The 22,306-nt window shown below is 43.0% G+C and overlaps 2 protein-coding genes across 2 annotated transcripts; both read right to left on the bottom strand.

The window, feature by feature from the left end:
• Positions 1-13,635: 13,635 nt before the first annotated feature.
• LOC101310195 lies at positions 13,636-14,028 on the bottom strand. Its single transcript, XM_004292187.1, has one exon. It carries the CDS (start codon positions 14,026-14,028, stop codon positions 13,636-13,638), a length of 393 nt encoding a protein of 130 aa, XP_004292235.1.
• A 95-nt stretch (positions 14,029-14,123) lies between these two features.
• On the bottom strand, positions 14,124-15,374 carry LOC101309906. The gene has a single exon (XM_004292186.1). The coding sequence runs from the start codon at positions 15,372-15,374 to the stop codon at positions 14,124-14,126; it is 1,251 nt and encodes a 416-aa protein (XP_004292234.1).
• Positions 15,375-22,306: the final 6,932 nt, after the last annotated feature.

Below are 22,306 nucleotides of genomic sequence, written 5' to 3'. Positions count from 1 at the left end.
CTTATTCATTGAATAGGAGCCCTTTAATATAGGGAATTACACAATACCAATATGGTAAGGATATGAATACATAGATCTAGTCTAACTACATATCCTATTGGTATAAGGCCAAGGCACACATAGAGAATATCCTAGAACATAAATTTTATTTTCTCATTTTAAGAAACACACAAAAACTTTCACGAATTAAAGTTATAAACTCAAAATCTAACAACAAAAGACATTAGAAATCATATTAAAAATCTTATTTATGCAACAAATATCTTACTTAGGTTGCTCATTTTTCTAAAATAGTAATTAATTATAGTAATAATGGGTAAGATTTTATATTCATTTTTCTCTTTTGTAATCTAACACCACCCTAATTGGATTCTGTTAATTATTTTTTATTGTTTTTAACTAAACTAATGTAATCACACAAAAAGAAAAGAAAATTTTGTGTCCCTTCAGATTATGGGCCCTGAGTCCATCGACTCTTAAGACTTTATTCAAGTACAGGTCTGAGAAGATGATCAACATAATGTTATCCTTATGTAATTAAATTTTTATAAATACGTCACTTGAACCCCTACTTTGTATGTATGCATGACATATGTGATCACTATTGTAGCATATCCACATATATGAACTCCATGCATGATCAAGTTTGGTGAAATAGTTTCAAAGAAAAAAAGGACGATGATCATGATCATGATGTGTTAGGACAAATTAATCCATATCCTTGAATTGACTAATTAATTTTAACTCTTTCTTTTCGATCTCATGCCTTTCAAAAGGAAATATATAAATCCAGTAAGCAGAAATACCTATGCAGTTCATCATCACCTACTGCTGCATTCCCTCGATATATGGCTCGATAGAACCAAGTATCGTCCACTATAGAAATAACAAAATTCGTCATATATGAAAGCAAATAAAGGCATTTTCTCAAATATGAACTTATGGGTAATATATTGTCCAAATAGCATACAAAATTGAACATGCTGCTGCAAGAAGAGGATGGCCAGACTTGGACAAAATCGAGTGATGACTGATGAGTGAAACAAACAGTGCTAATATGTAAGACGAGAATAATTGTTCTTTTGTGTTTCCTTCGATATGCATGGTTGGTGACTTGGTGATTTCGATAGTTGCAAGTACATGTACCACGCAATTAAACTAATTGCAAAGAAAATAGGGCAAAGGTTGAACTTTGACCTCACCATATAAAGCTCGATTTAAGGTCGTTCATGGCGGCCGGACCTGTCTGCCATTTTGGCGGTGAAAGGGAAACCGTGAAAGCGAGCTAGAGGCCTAGAGCCAGTACCGTCCCGTCATAAAGAGAGGCCTAAGGCCAAAATTGAAAGAGGCCTTTTTCCACAATAACCTGATTTGGAATTGATTATCGATGAATTGAACCAATTAGAGCAGAGAATAGAAATATCTCTACTATAAGAAACCGAACGAGTTTGAAAATTCATCAAATTGTGAACTCCCGAAACCGTCATTCTATTGTCAATTCTAAAATAAAAATAGAGGGGTATTATAGTAAAAAACAAATACAAAAAAAGATGAAAAAAGGAAAAAAGAGGAGTTGATCGTACGTGTGTAGATGGAACAGATTTGGAGGATGGGAATAACTGATTGAGAAGCTTATCCGTAATCAGCAAAAATCAAAGGAGCAAGATGACCATTATGAACAGTTTGTATAAAACAGTAATAATCTTACTACATGGACACTAGTAGAAGAGAAAATGAAGAGACGAGGAAGAAAGATCGCTTTGTGAGTTTGAGAGAGCTTAAATAGAGGAAGACTAGAAGAGATATTACTATTTGTAAGTACACGAAACTCATGAGAATCAGCAATTCAGTAGCCAAGGTTTCCATTCCAATTTGATGAACGTACGAGAAAACTTTTAGGCCTAAGAGGGAAACTTTTAGGCCTCAGTGTCAACGGGTCACGGGTTTGATTAGTTGATTAGCATAGTCTGGTCTACTCCTCTTCAGGTCTTCTCCATCTTTTGCCGACTGCGACTCTATATGCATTAGATCTTACTTTTTTAGTTTTTTTTTTTTTTTTTTTTTTTTTTTTTTTTTAAACGAGGCCTTGCCCAAAGTGAGGTCTTAGGCGACCGCCTTGGTGACCTTACCCACGGCCACAGGACGGACTTGGCTAGAGCTTAGAGTTCAGATGTAACCTAGTCACATACATCCATCTATGCATGGTCAGGAGTTAGAACTTAGAAGTTAGAACGTTCAGAAGTTTACAATTTTCTTGTTTAGAAATATGAATCCATGCCAAAAGAAACGCGTTATAAAGCGTGAATATACACATTAACACATATATATGCACTTATATGCGGTAGCTATTCCATTAAACCCCAAATAACTGCAAATATAACACCCTCAATCGGTAGGACAAGTTTTGCTTGCCTCTAGCTCTAACTTCTGAGTTCTCACCCAGCAACTTCGATCAAGAAGGAAAGCTGTTACATATTATAATAAGGTGTTATCTCTCGTTTTTTTTCTGTTCTCTTGTTTGAGAATGGTTATTATTCTCGCTTTCAAGAAGGGAAATTTGATCGTTTACATACAGTGATACAGATCTAGCTTCTTTGCTTGGACAAGCAATGCTAGGATCTGCTTGGACGTCACCATTAGGCTTACACATCATCTATAAGCAATCCAATGGACAATAGTGAAAGAAACTCTATAACACAAATCCTACACTACCGCACCAAATCAGCCTTTGGCTACCCAATTCTCTTAATTGCGGACAACAACGATTGGCGCTCCTATCGGTTGAGATTCATCTATTCGAGAAACCGAAACGTTCTCCCTGTAAACATAAATCCAGTCGTCGCATTTAGCCATGCATCATCACTATATTCAAAATTCTGTCCCAACTATTGCATTGAAAGATTAGGGCAAAATGTTGCCGGAAAATCGATCCATGCAACCGATCGCACACGCCTCCTTTCCTGAAGAAATCATACACAAGGTAGCCCGTCAAATCTTTTCTCAAATGAAGAGAGCAACGACACTTTTTAATGCAGAACTCTACTGTCATCCACACCCACCTTAACAATCCCGCAGCCAAAACGGCGATGAAAGCATGCAGTTGCGTTTGACAGCCTTTCATCCGGTGAGTAATGAGTGTCCCAGGGATTATAAACCCACTAATTACATTGAATTCTCTAAAATAGAAATCGATCTAACTCTGCATGTGTATATATGATCAGAACTTTTACATGGATCCCATGCCCAGTGTTGCCTTGAATAGATCTTGTAGAGCAAGCTGTGTCTTTGGTTGTGTTCCGAGTACCGATGACTATAAGTCTCTGAGGGTAATATTATCAACGAGTTCTTTTTACGTTCAGATTTGGTACTTTAGGGTTTAGGGTTTAGTGTTGTTGTTATTCCTTTCTTCCTGGTGGTACATTTACTGATTATGCATATGCTCTAGTCAATGGTCTCTGCATTGGGTTCAACGGTTTGGTTTGATCCAGAACAACGTCATTATTTCATTTCGATGTTTCGTATGTCCACCGAATCATTTGTGCGAATTGTATGTTGATAACTGAAGTTTTGAGAAGGGAGATGATCATGGGAAATCGATCGCTATATGGGAGATCTAATGCAAGATTATGGCCTATGCCTGAATGAAGTTGTATGTGTTCATGTTATAGGTTTAGAAAGAGTACTGGAGTAGTGCTCAGCTTCCTTACTGGAGTACAAGTATCGCTGGACCGAAGACCAAGCAAGTTAATCATTTTCAAATTTGTGTGTACTAGGTGGTGCTACTTCATGGACACTGTAACAGATGACTAGTCTCGCTATCACGCACTGCTTGACCAAGCCAATGCTGTTTCGTGTTACAAACCAGGTCGGTAATGTCTTTCTTTCTTTGTTGGGAAACAATATGCCTACTATTTCTAGCTTATTATGACCCTTTTTGTAATTATAAGTTATTGGATCTAAGCCTCATTCAATCATTCTAATGTGCTGAATTTTTAATCCAGAATCAAGGAGCTAGCTAGACTGTCGATGGAATTATGTTTTTGTTTCAACGGTATATATATGAGCTTGATTTATATAAAAATATAAAACGGTAATTTTTGTTAGATGAAAAGATGTCGTAGCTAGTAACGTGGAAGATTATATATTTACTGTTCAAGGGGCGCGCATATATGGTTTTGTTTACAAATCCTGGATATATCATATGCTAGTCTCTAGCTATGCCAGTTTCTAGTTGTATTCGATCAAGATTTTAAAAGATTTTTACTGATTTTTAATAATCCATAAATTTTGCTAACTCCATACTAGAGCGTAGACCACCCGAGGTAGACTATTATAGTTTCTTTGGAGGCTCATCATTTTTAGTGGTATTGAAAATGTAGGGTGTACAGTTGCACTAATACATTATAGTCTATAGACTATAAGTTAGACCGAAGGCTCAATATGCTTTTAGCATTTTTGTTTCTTACATTTTTCCCTTTTAATATTACAGTTTTACTTACCTTTATTCCGATGATGATACACATGCTCTAAGAATTGGTATGTTACATCGGGTCTCAATCTTGTGTGTTGGTATAAGGATCGTTGACTATCCCTTTATGATCAAAACACAGGACACAAATTATTTTATATATCCTGATGGTAAGGATATCACAAGTGAATAATGAAGACTTGACAAGATCACATGTGTCCTAGGTACGTAACTAATGCATATGCATCTGATGCTTTTTACTGAGAATTCTACATATCCTGATAGTAAGGAAATCACAAGTGAAAAATGAAGACCTGCCAACACTATGCCAATAACATCATCAGACGACACAAGAGGCACAACATATAAAGCAGCATTTCAAACAAGTGTCGTCTGATGGTTTTTGTAGTTTTTTAGACGACATATAAAATGTAAAAGTCGTCTCAATGACATCCTACTTCAATACTTTTAGAGGCTACTTCATTTTTTCTAGGTTTGTAAAAATCATACGACATATAGGTGTGGTGTCAACAAACCCAGAAATTCTCACTTTTAGTTGAAAATTGAGACCTCATATATATGTTGTGTGAGGAAGGCTGTCCAAATCTAGTTTTCAGCTCTTTTAATGTACTTCTAGAGACGACAAATATATGTTATCTGAAAATTGAGTTGAAATGAGGTTTTTAGCTGAAAATTGAGATCTCGTATATATGTTATGTGAGGAAGGCTGTCCAAATCGGGTTTTTAGCTCTTTTGATGTACTTCTGGAGACGATAAATATATGTCGTCTGAAAGAAACTGAAATTTTCAATTCGAACTTAGAAATTCTCACTTTTTGCTGAAAATTAAGACCTCATATATATATATTGTCTGAGGAAGGCTGTCCAAATCTGGTTTTCAGCTCTTTTAATGTACTTCTGGAGACAACAAATTTATGTCTTCGGAAAGAAACTTAAATTTTGAACTTTTCCTGTGTAACTTATCAGCCCTGTTAATGTACTTGTTCATACAACATATATATGTTGTACAAAGTAACCATAAATTTTCAATTCAGACTTCCTGGCAGTGTTTTTCAACCCTTTTAATGTGTTTCTTCAGACGACATAAATATGTCGTGTGAAAGATCCTTAAATTTTCAATTGATGCGCGGGAGTTTTCCCACCCTTAACAATTTAGGTCAACAAAATATTTTCACTTCTTTATGTGACTCAGACGACATAAATATGTGGTAGTAAGAGGTCCAAAATTGGTCAACAAACAATATGCTTGTTATCAATACAAAAACACTCTTATCTCATCCGACCGAACTTAACTTTTTGATTCGTGAATGTTGGACGTCTCATTGAGTATTGGCGAAACTAATCTATGAGAAAATTTGGACACATTTATATACCAATTATATAGCTCCCCATAGGGAAGTATAGGAAAGTTTTAAACGCAAATAAAGTTGACCCATACGATCGAGACCCAAATATTATCAAAAATGGGTAAGTTTTCTACCATATCCATATTTAATTACTGTGATCACATCCTACGGTCAAATTTTACAAATTATATTTTGACCATACAGTTGGCTTATAAAGATCTATGTTTAGGTATAATCTAGTAAACGTCTTATATCACATTAATAGGCATGTTATGATTGAGATGACTAAAAGTAAAAAAATTAAAGTTTGAGTATTGAATATTATCATGACAACGAAACATAGCCATGGTACAAAATTTAGACATTTTTGATAACGTTCGGGTCTTGGTCGATGTAGTCAACGTTAGATCGATCATTTTTCAATAAACTCATACTACATATACATGTTGTTTGATTAATACTTGAAAAAGTTAACACAATTATTAAAATGGAAACGCTCTTATCTACTCCGCCCAAAATTTATATTTTTGATTCGTCAAAACTTAAACTGTCATTTAGTATTGGCGAAAGTAATCCATTTAAAAATTCGCACTTTTACAAATTGGCTTATAAAGATATACGATTAGATATAATCAAGTAAACATCTTATAGCACATCAGTAAGCACCTTGTGAATAAGATGACTAAAACTAAAAAAATTAAAATTTGAGTATTGGATATTATCATGATAGTGAAACATGAACATGGTACAAAATTTAGACATTTTCGATAATGTTCGGGTCTCGGTCGATGCTCAACGTTAGTTCGATTATTCTTCAATAAACTCAGACTACATATATATGTTATCTTTGAACACTTAAAAAATCAAAAAGAGTTGACCTAAAAATATAATAAAAAAGCTGAGTTTAGGGGTTAGGGCTAGGGTTAGAGTATCTCAAGGGCAAAATAGAATTTTTGAAACAAAACTATAAAAGGAGAATTAACCCTAAGGGCCTTCATTCCCCTTTCCCTTTCTCATTCTAGCCGCACGGCCTCTCTCTCTCTCTCTCTCTCTCTCTCTCTCTCTATCAACATCGACTTCTTCTCTCCCTCACCATTCCCTGGGTCAGGCTTAAGATTTCTCGATGAAGACAAGAGGCGAGGTCAAGGTCATCAGCTCCAGTCCGGTCAAGGTCACCTCCAAGAAGAGAGATGGAGGAAGGAGGAGGGACACGAGTGGAGAAAGCAATTTTAGGTCAGTTAGATCTCAACCTCTTCGTTTCCGATTTCTATCTCTTCTCGTTGTTTGTTTGATATCCATGCTTTTGATGAAAATTTATAATTGAAATTCCCATGATTTCAGGTCAGTTAGATCTCAACCTCTTCATTTTTCTCTATTTGATTTTTGCGTAATATATATCAGCATGACTCAAGAGTTTTGTTGGTGGAAATCTCAAGCTTAAGGAGAAGGCTCCTGATGAGGAGGTTGCTGGGGTTAGGAACAAAGAGAAGCATAAGAAACATCAAGTTCAAATGTCTCTCTTCACTGAAAATAAAAAGGACCTCGCAGCCGGTAGGTTATCATGTTGATTCTGTTTTGATACCAGGTTTTAAGCTTTAGTTGAACTATCTTCTTTCCTCTATTTGCTGTCATGCAAATTGAGAACAATATCAGTTTACCATATAGTGAATTAGTGATACTTGAGAAAAACGATTTTAGTGCACTTGTTCATCTAAATTTCCAATGATGGTTACTTAAATATCTTTTGAGTCACCAAATTCATTATTGGAAATGTCTTAAGTTGCTTTATTTTGCTGCCATCCACTGATTCCCTATAATATGCATTCATGTTATTTATTCAAGTTAAAAGGAATGTTGTGTTATCTACATTTGTAGCTAGCTAACTTGGCAATGTCTCAGTTATTTGTAATATTCCTAATGCTTAAATCATATAACCTTTTATATGATTTGTGTTGGTGAGTTTCTGAGTTACAGAGCTTTTGCTTTGTTAGTTACTTGGAGTGTTTGTGGTTTTCATTTTTAGTATTGGGTTTGGTTTGGGAATTGAAAATTGAGGACTTTGAACTGATTACAAGTTAGACGGCTAATGGATTTGATGGTGCACAGACTCTATAGCCACAAGGAGGTGAGCCTTTTTTCTTTTCTTTTTTTGGTCTGAAAAAGGAGGTGATTCTTTGAGAGCTTGTTAGGTAAGCTGAATATGCATAGGCCTTGATAATTTTCAGGGAATATTATGTGCATTGGTCTGTGTTTATGTGCTAACTTTGTTTTGTTATCATGTTTAGAAATGCAAGTGATGCTTTGGACAAGTTCAAATATCATTTAATTATATCTAATGCCTTTCTGGTCCTCTTGTGGAAAATTGTAGTATGTGCATATGAAGTTTTACAATTGCATAAACCAATAGTTATGTGTTCATCATTGCAGCTGCCTACCCAAATACTTAACGGAAATCCTAGTGAGGCTGACCCAAATAACACAACAGTAAGTAATTTCTTCTTTTGCTTACATTGAACAATTCTTTGGGATGATACTAACTCATGAGTCTTGTGAGTACATATATTTGGTAGCTAGTTCATGTCAAGATACCAGCAGTAGGCAAGCAATGTGGTTTTGTTCAATTTGCTAGCAGGTAACAACTCTACTTCCCATTGTTGTAGAATTCAGTTTCATTAGTCCTCTCTTTTTCTCTCTTATATATCTCCCTTTTTCTTTATTAAATACATGTTGCTGGAATACTCTAAAGTGCTTATATTTACATGTGGCATATTTCAGATCTTGTGCAGAGTAGAATGGGCGAGTAGTGGGATCATGAGTGTAGTTATATGTATATTAGGATCAATATGTATTTGTTTCTGTACAATCCCGGACGGGTTCGCAGAAGCTTATAGTATATCAAGTGATTGGTCTGTTGCCTTCTTGCTGACCTGCAATAACAAAAGGGGACCGGGAGCTTTCGGTCTTTCCTCCTCCGAAGATTAAGTCAGTCTCAATTGGATGAATGTAATTATTAGGGGTAGTTATCATACCTAACAAACTGGCGGCTGGGCCATAAATATGGCCCAGAGTGAATTCTCTTCATCTGAAAACCGATGTGGGACAACTGTCTTTGCTGTTACTTCTCATCCAACTCTCTTATGGCTTCTGAGTCCACCCCCAGCCCAATACTGTCGCCAGGGTCGGCCCGGCCCACCCTACTTATTGGTGGATACTTCGGGGCGGCCTCGGTTGTGGTGGAATGCCTACTGGTTTACGGGCTTGGGAGGTTGTTTTATGCACAACCGACTACAAGTCCCCCCAAGTTCCCGTTCAAGACACATCTTGAGTGGGGACTTGCTAAGATAAGCCCGTAAACCAGTATACTTCAAGTGTATCCCGCCCCTAGTCCCCCCAAGTCCGGACTCATGACGTGGTTTGAACGGGTGTTACAGTCTTTCCTAGACAAAGGTAGCGAACCCTTTCCTCATCCGATGTTGCTACTCGAGTGACAGGGTGTTAACGCCGCCCGTGGTTTATCAAGCCACTTGCTCTGTTATTAAAGGGACGATATAAATTGCCCTGCCCCGGTGTCCTAGAAACACTGACCCGGGACTTAACATTTCGAAAGGCAGTTGTTACATGCTTTCCTCTGGTGATACTTATCCGGGATGGGTTGTTCCTTAACCGAACAGTCAGTGACTTACCCGAGATTGGTCTTACGATCTCGGTCATTCTCACCCTAGATTGGTCTTACAAATGCGTTTCATGATCCTGGTGACTGTTACCCAAGATTGGTCTTACATGTACGCTTCATGATCTCGGTGACTCTCACCCGAGATTGGTCTTACACTTGGTCTTACGATCTCGGTAATTCTCGCCCGAGATTGGTCTTACACTTGTGCCTCATGATCTCGGTGACTCTCACCCGAGATGGGTCTTACATGTAGGCTTCATGATCTCGGTGACTCTCACTCGAGATTGGTCTTACACTTGGTGGTGTGCGCAGGGCAGTGACAGGGGCATTAAATGCATGTACGCCAGATGTCGCGATATTCCTGGGCAACTGCCAAGCAATTAATGCACATCGCTTCACTCTTTCTTCTTCAAGAAGCTACGGTAGTTAAGCTACGTGGCACCATCCTGCGGTTTTGATCGGCTGGCTAGGGGTGCCTCGTTTTCGGGTACTGGTTTTTTAATGCGTTGGTTTAAGGACCGAGGCGACTGTTCGCTGGTCGTGTATAAATTCTTCCCCCCTTTTGTTTTTTCGTCTTCACTCTCACTTTACTCTATTCGTTGCTCTGCGCTTCTCTGCTGCGCTGGTTTTTTCCTGCGGTTTGCACTCTGATTTCTGTGCTTCTCTCTGCTTTCTCTCTGTTCTGCTCTCTCTGTTCTCTGCTTGCTCTTAACCCTGCGATTGCGAGGTGTTTTCCGACGTCTGCGTTGCCGGCGTTACTACGACGTCGAATTTCTGGTAAGGTTTTCGTCATTCTGCGGCGCTTTGCTCCGCTCCAGTGATGTTTGTTTATGCTTTTGCCTCTGCTTTGGTTTTTTCTGCGTTTGTGTTGCTTTTGTGTGGCTTTGGGCGACAACGGGAATGTTAGGATTTTTAGGATTCTAGGTCTCTGAATTTAGGCTGTTTCTGTTTTTTTTCTTTGTGCCTGCTCCCGGCGGCGCACACTGATAACCCTTAGGGTTTGCTTATATTAGGGTAGATGGATTTCCGGAGTACAACCGACTTAAGTGGGGCTAGCACGTCCTCTCGGCCGGTAATGAATGACGACGAGAGGATGGAGGAGTATATTAGTAGGCCATCCCGCCCGGGTGAACCGACTTCGACTGGAGTACCCGCTCGGCAAGTGAACTGGGCGGAAGGAGTTTTTTACGGTGTCCCGATGACGAACGTCATCAACTTGTCCAGGCGATATATCTTGGAGGATGGAACTGTGTGCGACGAACCAGAGGGCAGCATGACCCCGGCCGAGATCAACCAATTTCGTGAAGACTCGGGCATCCCGGATACGATTACACTTCGCGGCCTTTACGAGGGCGAGTTAGCATGCTGCCCGAGAGATGACTTCGTTGCTGTGCACGAGCACATGTTTAGGAACGGTTTCTCTCTCTCGCTTCCTCAGTGCGTGCAGTACCTGCTGAGCATGCTTCAGTTAGCTCCCGGGCAGATTCCCCCAAACCAATGATGCCAGTTGCTGTCACTTGGCTGCTTGTATTACTTGTCCGAGATGGGGTTTCCACTATCAACGAGTTTCGAGCCCTCTATCGCCTCTCGTACTCAAAAAAGCAGAATTACGCCGGGTGTGTTTCCTTCGCCGCTCGGGATTACTTGCCTCCCATTACGGATCTGCCTACATCTATTAATAACAACTGGCGCGCAAAGGTTTTGCTTGCCGGGGGTCGGTGGCAAAGGAATTGCCCCACATATATCGTACCCAACCGGTTCAGGTATATCCGGGATCAGTCCTTCTCGTTATCAGAGATCGAGAAGAAACGGATTGACCGGATATTTGCGGCCTAGCCCTCGGATGAAGATCGTAGCTCGTACAACTTAACCCGGTGGGGCGTGCTAGTTCACTGTGAACTTGGCCGAATGCCTGGTGGGGTTCCAGCTTAATGTCTCAATTATTGCTTATACTTGCCTTTGTTCTCTATTTCTTGCTTTCTAATTTCTCTACTAACTGTTGTGCTTGCTGGCAGCCAAGGTTCCCAGACGTAAGCTTCACCCTTCACACCCGCGCGACATGGCTTCGGACCTGGACTTATTGCAGGACCTCCTGGAGGTCTGAAAAACCGCTTCACACACTGAAGTGAATGTGGCGGACTCTACCGCTCGGGTTTCAAAGGCGCCCGTGCTCATGGAGATTTCCGACGAAGGGTACGGGAGGCCGCCTCATGACCCAGAGGATCCCGGGAGGAGCGGTGACGTTGTCAACGTTAACCTGGGCGAGAAGAAGAAGAAGAAACCCTCGTCCAAAAAGTCAAAGTCTCAGCGGGACGACACTGTGACTTTGACCGGCCTGAGCGTGACTGGGCCTCTCCACCTCTAAAGAAGCAGAAATCAGCATGTCCCTCAACCGGCGAACCCGTAAGCCTAGGAGCCCTCGCCCCCGCTCTTCCCTAGATTCGAAAGACCCCTATTCGGCAAATACTGGACGAGTATGGATGTGCCGATGAGAAGTTCGTCCGCGGCATGGTGGGTGATCTGAAAGGAATCGAGCTGTACCGGATCAGGGTAGGGTCTAACACTCCCCAGCAGAACCCACAATATGCCCGGGAGACGATGATGAAGGGAGCCGTCTCCCTACTTATTCTAACTTACTACCCGGGATGCTGTACTTACTTTTTTTAACTCTTGCAGGCCCTCTTCGCCATCTATGCCATTGATGCCAGTGAAGACTCCAACGAGATGAAGGAGCGCTTAGCTAGCCTGAAAGACCAAATCACCTACCTCCGGGCATAGCAGAAGAGGGTGGAGAAAAGCTTGGAGGACGAGAAGAAGGAAAAACTCTCGCTGGCGGACAAGCTTGCCAAGCTCAACCTTCATACCTAGGACCTTGAGGGAAAAGCCGGCCGGGTGGCAGCTTTGGAGTCGACATCGACGCACTTCAGCGGGAGAACGCTAAGCTAAGGGCTAAGCTGAAGGAAAAGGACGACCAGATTCTCGACCTGCAAGGCCAGATTCCCTCCCAGGGCGAGCTTGTCGTGGCGAAGTTTAAGGAATCAGACGAGTTCAAAACCATGCTCAAAGCCGCCCGGGATAGTGGGATCACCGAGAAGTTTGGCGAATGGAGTAGCCTTGGGTATCTGGATAAAGCGAAGATGATCGTCGATGTGATCGCTGCCCGGGACGCAGGGAAAGGGAGACCAAGTCCAAGAAAGCTGCTGATAAAGAGCTTCAGGAGACAGGCGAGCCGTCCGAGAAGGCCTCTGACAAGAGCGCCGAAGAGGACGACGATCAGGTCGAGTCGTCCGGGGACGAGGAAGAAGACGACCAGGGGGCATAAATTGTAATTTTTTTTGCTTTTCTTTTTTGTAAGACAATGGCCTATTGCCCAACCCGGTGACTACGTGTCCCGGTGATTTTTGTAAATTCCCATTGGTGGTACACGCCTGACATGGCGAGTTTTAATATATTATGCCTAATTTGATTATTTGCTTTTTTCGCTCGGTGTTATTGGGGACTGCAATAACTTTTACCTCGGTTTTATTTGCTCGACATTGTATTCAATTGATTTATGCCTCCCGGTGGGTTACCATCCTGATTGATTTTACTTGGGATTCAATTGACTTGTGCCTCCCGGTGGATTACCATCACGATTGATTTTTCTTGGGATTCAATTGACTTACGCCTCCCAATGGATTACCATCCCGATTGATTTTACTTGGGATTCAATTAACTGATGCGTCTCGGTGGATTACCACCCCGATTGATTTTACTTGGGATTCAATTAACTGATGCGTCCCGGTGGATTACCATCCCGATTGATTTTTCTTGGGATTCAATTGGCTTACGCTTCCCGGTGGATTACCATCCAGATTGATTTTTCTTGTCGTATTCAATTGGCTTACGCTTCTCGGTGGATTACCATCCCGATTGATTTTTCTTGGGATTCAATGGATTACCATCCCGATTGATTTTTCTTGGGATTCAATTGACTTATGCCTCCTGGTGGATTACCATCATTAAAATTTGAATTTAATTTTCCCATTCTTATATATAAAGTTTTTCAAAACGAATGAAGGCATCCTCCGGGATTTACTATCCTCCCGGGGGCTGCAATACGTACGAATGTAAAATTTTTTTTTTTTTTTACACTGGATAGAATCTCAGGTGCTCCGTATTCCAAGGGCGTCCAGTGACAATCCCATCCTGATCCCGGAGGAAGAAAGTTGCTGGACCGACCTCTTCCAGTATCACGTATGGCCCTTCCCAACTCGGATCCAGGGCTGCCGGCTTGGTCATGATTTTCTTCATTACCCAGTCCCCCAGTCCCAACGTCCGGGTCCTGACTCTGTGATTATAGTGGCGTGCAACTCGCTGCTTGTAAACTTGGTTGTGTAGATCGGCTCGCTCCCTTTTCTCCTCGATGAGGTCAATGTTCAAACGGAGACCCTCCCCATTGGTTGTGGCATCGAAATTTTTGACCCTTCCTGATGGTATTGACGTCTCAATTGGCAAAACAGCCTCCGTGCCAAAGGCCATGCTGAAAGGAGTTTCTCCCGTTGCTTCTGTTGATGTGGTTCTGATTGCCCATAATACCTCCAGCAGCTTTTGTGCCCACAAGCCCTTTGCGTCGTCTAACTTCCTTTTGAGGAGTTTTTTATGATCTTGTTAACTGCCTCCACCTGACCATTGGTCTGCGGGTGCGCCACCGACGCGAAGACCATCTTGGTGCCCATGCCCTTTGTGAATTCAATTAGATAGTTATTATTGAATTGTGTGCCATTGTCCTTGACGATTGTCTCCGAGACCCCGAATCTACAATAGATGTTCTTCATCAGGAAATTCTTCACACACTCAATGGTTATCTTCCCCAGGGGCTCTGCCTCCACCCATTTCGTGAAATAGTCAACAGCTACTATCACGTACTTGAACTGGCCCGGAGCCGTAGGCAGTATCCCGATGAGATCAAGGCCCCATTGCGCAAAAGGCCAGGGTGACAACAATATTGATAATGCAATGGAAGGGGAATGTATCTCGTTGGCGTGCAAATGGCATTTATGGCATCTCGCCGACATCCTATCCGCCATGGCGCCCATGTTGGGCCAGAAGAACCCTGTGCGTAACACCTTGTGTGCTAACGACCGGGATCCATTCTGGATCCCGCACACCTCTTCATGGATTTCTCCCATGATCACTTCTCTTTCTTCCGCTGTTACGCACTTGAGGTTTGGGAGATTGTAACCTCTGCGGTATAACTTCCCGTTCATGAGGGTGTACCGAGCACATCTCGATTGCAGCTTTCGCGCCTGCCGCCTGTCCTCCGGGCGAACCCCCGCCTTCATGAATTCGATTATGGGGTCCATCCATGTGGGCTCTCTAGGTCCCGTCTCAACCATGAATATCTCAGAGATTGTCTTACTGATACTAGGCTGCCCAAGCACCTCAATCCTTGTCTTCTTTCTGCCTTTCCCGGGCCCTCCAGTGGCTAGCCGGGCGAGGGCATCTGCATGACGGTTTGCTTTCCAGGAGATGTGAGAGAGAGAGGCTGATTTGAAATGTTGCATGAAGGCTTTTGATAATGCTTGGTAAGAGTGCAACTGAGGCTCCTTAGCTTCAAAGCTCTCGTTGACCTGATTTACAACCAACTGTGAATCACTGAATACTTCTACTCTTTCCACTCTGATGCCCCGGGCGAGTTGCAAGCCCCCGATTAAAGCTTCGTACTCAGCCGCATTATTTGATGCCTTGAATTGAAATTCCAGGGCGTACTCATGTTTGAATCCATCGGGAGTCTTTAATATTATTCCCGCCCCGCTTTTATTTCTCGTCACCGAGCCGTCCACATAAAGTCTCCAGGGTTGAGTCGCTGGTTTCTCGCTGTGCATCTCCTTATCCGCTCAGGGACCATTGTCCTCCCGGCTAGTCTCGGAGGATACTCCCATAACTTTCATGGGAGCGGGCTCAGAGGACTCTGCCACAACTTTCATGGGTGTGAGCTCTGATATAAAGTCAGCCGCTGCTTGGCCCTTGATTGCCACTCTCGGCCGGTAATGGATATCAAATTCCCCCAGCTCTATTGCCCATTTCACCAGCCTCCCGCTGATTTCTGGCTTTTGCATAATTTTTTTGAGGGGGTGGTTAGTATAAAGAGTTATCGAGTGTGCTTAGAAATAGTGCCTGAGCTTTCTGGCGGTTATAATAAGTGTCAAAGCCAACTTCTCTACGTCCGGGTACCTGCTCTCGGCCGGTGTGAATCCCTTCCCGGCGTAAAATACAGCGTGCTCGACATCGGACTCTTTTCTTATCAAGACCGAGTTGACCGCTGACTGTGAAGCCGCGATATAGAGGTAAAGCATCTCGCCCGGGATTGGTTTTGACAAAACCGGCGCGGACGAGAGGTAAGACTTTATCTGCATGAATGCTTCCTCCTGCTCGGGTCCCCAGACTATCTCCTTACACCGCTGGTCTTTCAGCAATCGAAAGAAAGGGACACATTTATACGTGAGTCGCGACACAAATCTGGCAAGGGCGACAATCTTCCCGGCCAATGAACTCACTTCGTTCCTCTCCTTGGGCCTTTCTATGTCCAATATGGCTTGAATCTTTTCCGGGTTGGCTTCGATCCCCCTCCTGCTAATTATATGCCCTAGGAATTTTCCTTTGACAACCCCGAAGATGCATTTCTGAGGGTTCAATCTCATCCCGAACCTCATTATGACCTCGAAGACCTTCTCGAGATGCCCTATATGCTCCTCGGCCTTTAGACTTTTGACCAGCATGTCATCGACATATACCTCCATTATCTTCCCGAGATACTCGGCGAACATGACATTCATCAGTCGCTGGTAAGTCGCTCCCGCATTCTTCAATCCGAAAGGCATTACCTTATAGCAATAGAGGCCCCTGTCGGTCGTGAAAGCTGTATGCTCCTCATCCCTTGGATCCTTCTGAATCTGGTTATAGCCCGCATAGGCGTCCATGAAGCTTAACAATTTGAATCCAGACGTGGAGTCCACCAGTTGGTCTATTCGTGGGAGCGGGAAGCTGTCCTTTGGGCACGCCCTGTTGAGATTTGAGTACTCTACACACATCCTCCATTGCCTTGTTGACTTCTTTGGAACCATGACCACATTGGCTAACCACTGGGGGTATCTGACCTCCCGTATAAATTTTATGCCTATCAATTTTTGCACTTCCCCCCTTATTGCTTCATACTTCTCTGACTTAAACGTCCTTCTTTTTTGCCGTACCGGAGGGGATCCTTTCTTGATTCCTAGCTGGTGTGTTACGATTCTGCTAGATATCCCGAGCATGTCCCTATACGTCCAAGCGAATGCCCTACTATTTTTTCTTTAAGAAGTCCATCAAGGCCGCTCGTACCCCTGGTGCCTGCCCCGTCCCGATGGTCACTTACCTATCCGGGAACTCATCTGAGACCAACACCATTTCTGTTTCTTCTGCCATCCCCGGACGCTCCTCATCCGAGTCGGTATCATCTCTTGGATCCACATAAGGATCCGAGGGGGATGCCATGGTCTGGCACACCAACAGAACCTCGGATCTTTTCCTTCCATTGTCTATCGCATAGCAACTCCTTGCTGCCGCTTGGTCTCCCTGGATAGTAATGATGCCGGTCAGGGTTGGAACCTTCATCATCAACATGTGGCCAGCAACAAAAGACTTCAGCTTCCATAACGCGGGCCTGCCCAAGATCCCATTATAGGACGACTCGCAATCGACCACGATGAACTCGACTGTAGCCCGGGCAATTCCCTCTCGGCCTTCCATACTTACCCCGAAGCTGTCCGATCCTAGTGGCTGGACCACATCACCTGAGAAGCTGATCAGCGGCTCATGGTCTTGTATCAACTTGTTACTTCCTCTATGCAGTCCTTTCCAGGCATTCCTGAACAAGACGTTGACCGAGGCTCCCGTGTCAACCAAGATCTTCTTTGTGATATAGTGGTCGAGTTGCAATGTTATCAGGAATGGGTCCTCGTGCGGCCTTATCCCCTCCTCTTCCTCTTCTAGGAAGGTAACGGACTTCCAACCGGCTGTTACTTGCTGACTACTGCTACTCCCAAAGGCGAAGACCTCCCGGCCATCCCTAGATCCTGTACACTGCTTTTTTGCCTTGTTGCTTCTATTATCGATACGGGACCCGGCATGGATGGTGTTGATTGTTCCGTATACCTCAATTGCCCCCATATGCCTCTGCCCGGGCACATATTGCTGCAGCTTTCCTTCTTGTATTCAACATTCTACTGCCTTTTTCAATTCTATGCAACTGTTAATGTTATGGCTTGCTTCCCCGTGATACCCACAAAACTTTCCGGTGTCTTCCTTGGTGAGCCGGGAGGGGGGGGGGCAACTTTCGGGCAGGGGGAGGTGGGATGGCGGACTTATTCTTGTTCCATATCGCCTCATAGGTGGCGTTGAGCGCCGAGAAGTGCTCCTGGCTTGCCGGTGTCGTCCTTGTGTACCCGGTATCTTGGTAGGGCCCTTTTGTCTTTCCTTGTGTGTTATGCTGCTTCCCTGCCTTTCCCCAGCTTCTTTCCTTATGCCTCTTTCCAGCGGGATGCAAGTTTGGCTCTTGCTCCCCCGTCCAGGCCCTTATCTCCTGGACCACTTGTACCGGCGATCCTCTTCCTTGCTCTCCGACCTTCCTCTTCCCGGCCGAGGTCCCTCCATACGTATCATGGTCTGCCTGCACATGCCTGACCGCCATCTCCGTAAGCTCATCGTAACCTTGCGGGTATTCGATTCTTACTGCATACATAAATTTTCCAGGGAACAGTCCTTGAATGAATGCCTCCTCCGCAACCTTCTTGTCAAAGTTCTTGACTCTGGCTGTGGCACCTTGCCATCGATTCACGAAAGCTTTCAACCCCTCACCCCTATCCTGTTTTACCTTGAACAACTGGGCGGTATTCTGCCCATCCGTTCGTAAAATGAATCTATTAACGAACTTGTCAGCCAGTTCTCGGAAGCAATCGATCGAGTTTGACGGGAGTTCGTAGAACCAACTCAATGCTTCCCCTGCCAATGTTTCCTGGAACATATTGCATCCGAGTACCCTTTAACGTTCGTGTGAGACTTGAAACTATCGAGGAAAAGATGGGGGTCTCGATCTCCATTGTAACTCAGTTTCAGTGGCTTGGCTGCACTCGGCCAGACGGACCGGACGATCTCTCTTGTGAACGGTCCCCCCTTTCTTCAAAACTCGCGCTTGTTGGGTTACGCGTCCCCCTTCTCTCGGCGTTCGAGATTCGGTCGATCAAACTCGCCACGCTATCCCGGATAGCTCTTAGGGTTTCTTCCATCTCTCCCTGCCTTTCAACTTGGACTTGCGGGATCGGCTCGGGTAAGGGCGGCGGTTCGTCATCCCGTATTTCATCCGGGAACAAGCTCGTCCCTATGTGCACGGTCCTACGGTTCATTCCCACCTGGGTGCCCGTCTGTTGAGACGTGGCCGCCCGATCCAACTCCCCAGCCCGGTCCAATGCCTCCCGGTGCTCAACTCCCCGGGCTAGCGCTCTCATGAGCGTGGCGGTATCCCTTTCCAACCTGCGCTCCCTCCCGAAGGCTTCTACTCGATCGTGGGCACCTTGCTGCTCTAGCCGAGTGATTTGAGCCCTCATATATTCCAACATCTCGGCTACCTCTTAAGGATTGAGATCCCGCGGCACATACTCTGGTGTGTCATCCCGATTGTTTCTCCCAGTAATTCTTGAGCTTCCCCCTGCGGTTTCCGGGGTCCTTCCTAATATCACTTCCCTCTCTTGGTCTTGTTGTTCATTTAACTCAGCCATCGAGTCACGCTGGCTTTTTGTAGTGTTTCCCACAGACGGCGCCAAATGTTTCTCTACAATCCCGGACGGATTCGCAGAAGCTTATAGTATATCAAGTGATTGGTCTGCTGCCTTCTTGCTAACCTGCAATAACAAAGGGGACCGGGAGCTTCCGGTCTTTCCTCCTCCGAAGATTAAGTCAGTCTCAATTGGTTGAATGTAATTATTAGGGGTAGTTATCATACCTGACAAACTAGCGGCTGGGCCATATTTATGGCCCAGAGTGAATTCTCTTCATCTGAAAACCGATGTGGGACAACTGTCCTTGCTGCTACTTCTCATCCAACTCCCTTATGGCTTCTGAGTCCACCCCCAGCCCAATACTGTTGCCAAGGTCGGGCCCGGCCCACCCTACTTATTGGTGGATACTTCGGGGCGGCCTCGGTTGTGGTAGAATGCCTGCTGGTTTACGGGCTTGGGAGGTTGTTTTATGCACAACCGACTACAGTATTGTTATTGTACACATGTATTTTTACACTTCAAATAATTTTGTAATTGAAGTAGATTCTTAACATTAAATAAAGTGATATTTCCTTTATTTTATTCATAGTTTTTGTTACATATGAAGTTCAATTCACAATCACACAACATAAGAACAAGCAATAAGAAAAGAAACAAGAATGTGAAATCCAATGGACAATCGGACAACCTAAGTCTTTATAACAAATAACAAAAATATGAAGTCTAATAGACAATTAAACGACATAAGTCATCATACCCTACAACATAAAAGTGCAGTTAAACGAACTATCAGACGACATATATATGTCGTTAGTTTTCCATTGAGACGACGTATAGTCTAATAACTTTCCAAATTTGACAACATCAGACGACATTAAATTTGTCATCAGGTGAATACATTTGTCGTTATAGGTTCTGTAGCTCGACGATTATATGCAGTGTAAAGTAGTATCAGACTACATCTATTTCGATAAATCCTTCAATATTTCTTCTTTCACTCGACATTTAAATATTGTTGGTGTTTCATACAGACGACATAAAGTTAGGAAACCTTTAGACATGTCAAATATCAGTCGACATATGTTCTGTCATCTGATCAACACTCAGACGACGGTGGAGAACTGTCGTCTGAACATCAATCAGACGGTAGGGCCTCAGACGATATATAAATTTTCGTCAGACGACAGTGCTCAACTGTAGTCTGATGTTGTTTTTTGCATGTGCATCAGGTAGTTCATGCATATGCATCTCATGCTTTTCACTGAGAATGACAGCTTTACTTGTCATCCTAGATCAGATGATACCTCATGGTGTATCTGTCCTAAGCTATTGGGTCTATATGTATGCATACCTCATAGTTTGAATTCCCCTGTTTAAATTCAAATCCCCTTTCAGTATAGGGTTGTGTAGTGTTTCCAACCTGTGACCACATAACTAGAGCTTAGAGGCTCCAGCTAGGTTTGTGATACATAAACTAATATATTAGCTGGCTCTTTGTTTTTATCTCATGTACATCAGGTAGTTCATACATGTGCATCACATTCATTCAAAATGGTAGCTCTGGTTGCCATCCAGATTGCCATCCAAATTAGATGGATACCCCTGTTGTATCTATCCTATCTACTGCTCTGCTTGCCATCCAGCTTTGCATGCTCTCCTTTATCTTGCACTTTGCCTATATATATGGAGCAAGTCTCTTCTTGCTCCTTGGTTGTCAAAATGTAGTTTTTACATTTTTATTTGCTGAGTTTGTTCTCAGCTTGCATTGTTCATGCATGCTCTAAGTCTTCCTTTGTTGACTGTAAATCTTAGAGCAAAGAACAAAAACTCTTTTACATAAACTCATAAGCATTCTGCATATCATGAGAGTTGGTAGTGCAGCAACCCTAGAAACATTCAAGAAGAATCAGTTGATCGAGGAGAGCTGGGTTCTAAGAGAGTCAGTTAAAGGTGTTAGCTGAGGTCTGATGAATCAATCTTAATAGGATAGCTGAGTTCGAAATTGTGTCTTCTGAGAAGTATTCAAGAAGAATCAGTTAAGTGATAGCTGAGTTATGAGTTGAAACTTCTTATACCTTCGTATGTAAACACTTGAGAGACAAAAGAGATAGGTTTAGACTAGTAGGTAGACTAGGCAGGTAGACTAGGCAGGATAGCAAGTCGTTGTTGTAGCCCTAGAGCTATAATCTTGTGAGGAGTGAGTGAGTCACTCAGAGACAGGAGAGATAGATCTAGACTAGTGGGTAGACTAGGCAGGTTTGCAAATTGTCGTTGTATTCTTAGACTATAATCTTGTAAGAAATGAGTTTTACTTAGTGGAAAAGTTTGTCCCTCAAGAGTTATAGGCACACAGTTTTTCTCCCTGGTGCAGGGTTTCTGTGAGTAAAAAACGTACTGGTGTTATTTCTTTTACTTTCCAGTACTTGTTTTTTTATTTATTACTATATCTCTTTATTATCAGGATAGCTTAATGTTTGCTATCCTTCCCGCCCCCCCCCCCCCCCCCCCCCCCCACTATTGTGAATATTGTATCACTGTGCCGATATGTACGTCGAGTAAGTATTGTTGGTTGTTTCAGCATATGAGGAATCACTTGCTTTGGTTAAGTACGTGTTTATGAGAAGTTTGATGTGTGGGTGATGCAAAAGTATGCTGTGGCGGAAAAGAATTATCTTTTTGAAATAGTACATGCCTAGAAGAAGCTTTTGCTTATCAATTATCAACTAAAATTCCAGCAGTTGTGTTCAGGCATTTGGATTTAGAGAGGGTAGTTATGTAGTGCTCAGTTTCCTTGCTGAAGTCCCCAAAACAAAGCGAGTAGATCATTTCAAGTTTGAGGGCCGGGTAACATTCCCAGAAAAAGCTGGTTGACTGAAAACCTGGTGTGCTGAAAACGTTCCCAACAGTGGTGATGCCTCTTTTCGTACCAAATGCAAGATTAGGTTGGTTGGAATATCTATATTTTTTTTTCTTCTGTTTTTTTTTTTTTTTTTTCTTTCTTNTTT

This window comes from Fragaria vesca, linkage group LG2 (genome assembly GCF_000184155.1).
Source record: "Fragaria vesca subsp. vesca linkage group LG2, FraVesHawaii_1.0, whole genome shotgun sequence".
In the NCBI taxonomy this organism is placed as follows: domain Eukaryota; kingdom Viridiplantae; phylum Streptophyta; class Magnoliopsida; order Rosales; family Rosaceae; genus Fragaria; species Fragaria vesca.
Note: the sequence above shows the minus strand (reverse complement) of the source record. Positions and strands in the feature narration are given on the sequence as shown.

Bases quoted from the DNA above. Each gene is read 5' to 3' on its own strand.
- LOC101310195 (XM_004292187.1), bottom strand. From the start codon at position 14,028: ATGGCCTTTGGCACGGAGGCTGTTTTGCCAATTGAGACGTCAATACCA.
- LOC101309906 (XM_004292186.1), bottom strand. From the start codon at position 15,374: ATGCACAGCGAGAAACCAGCGACTCAACCCTGGAGACTTTATGTGGAC.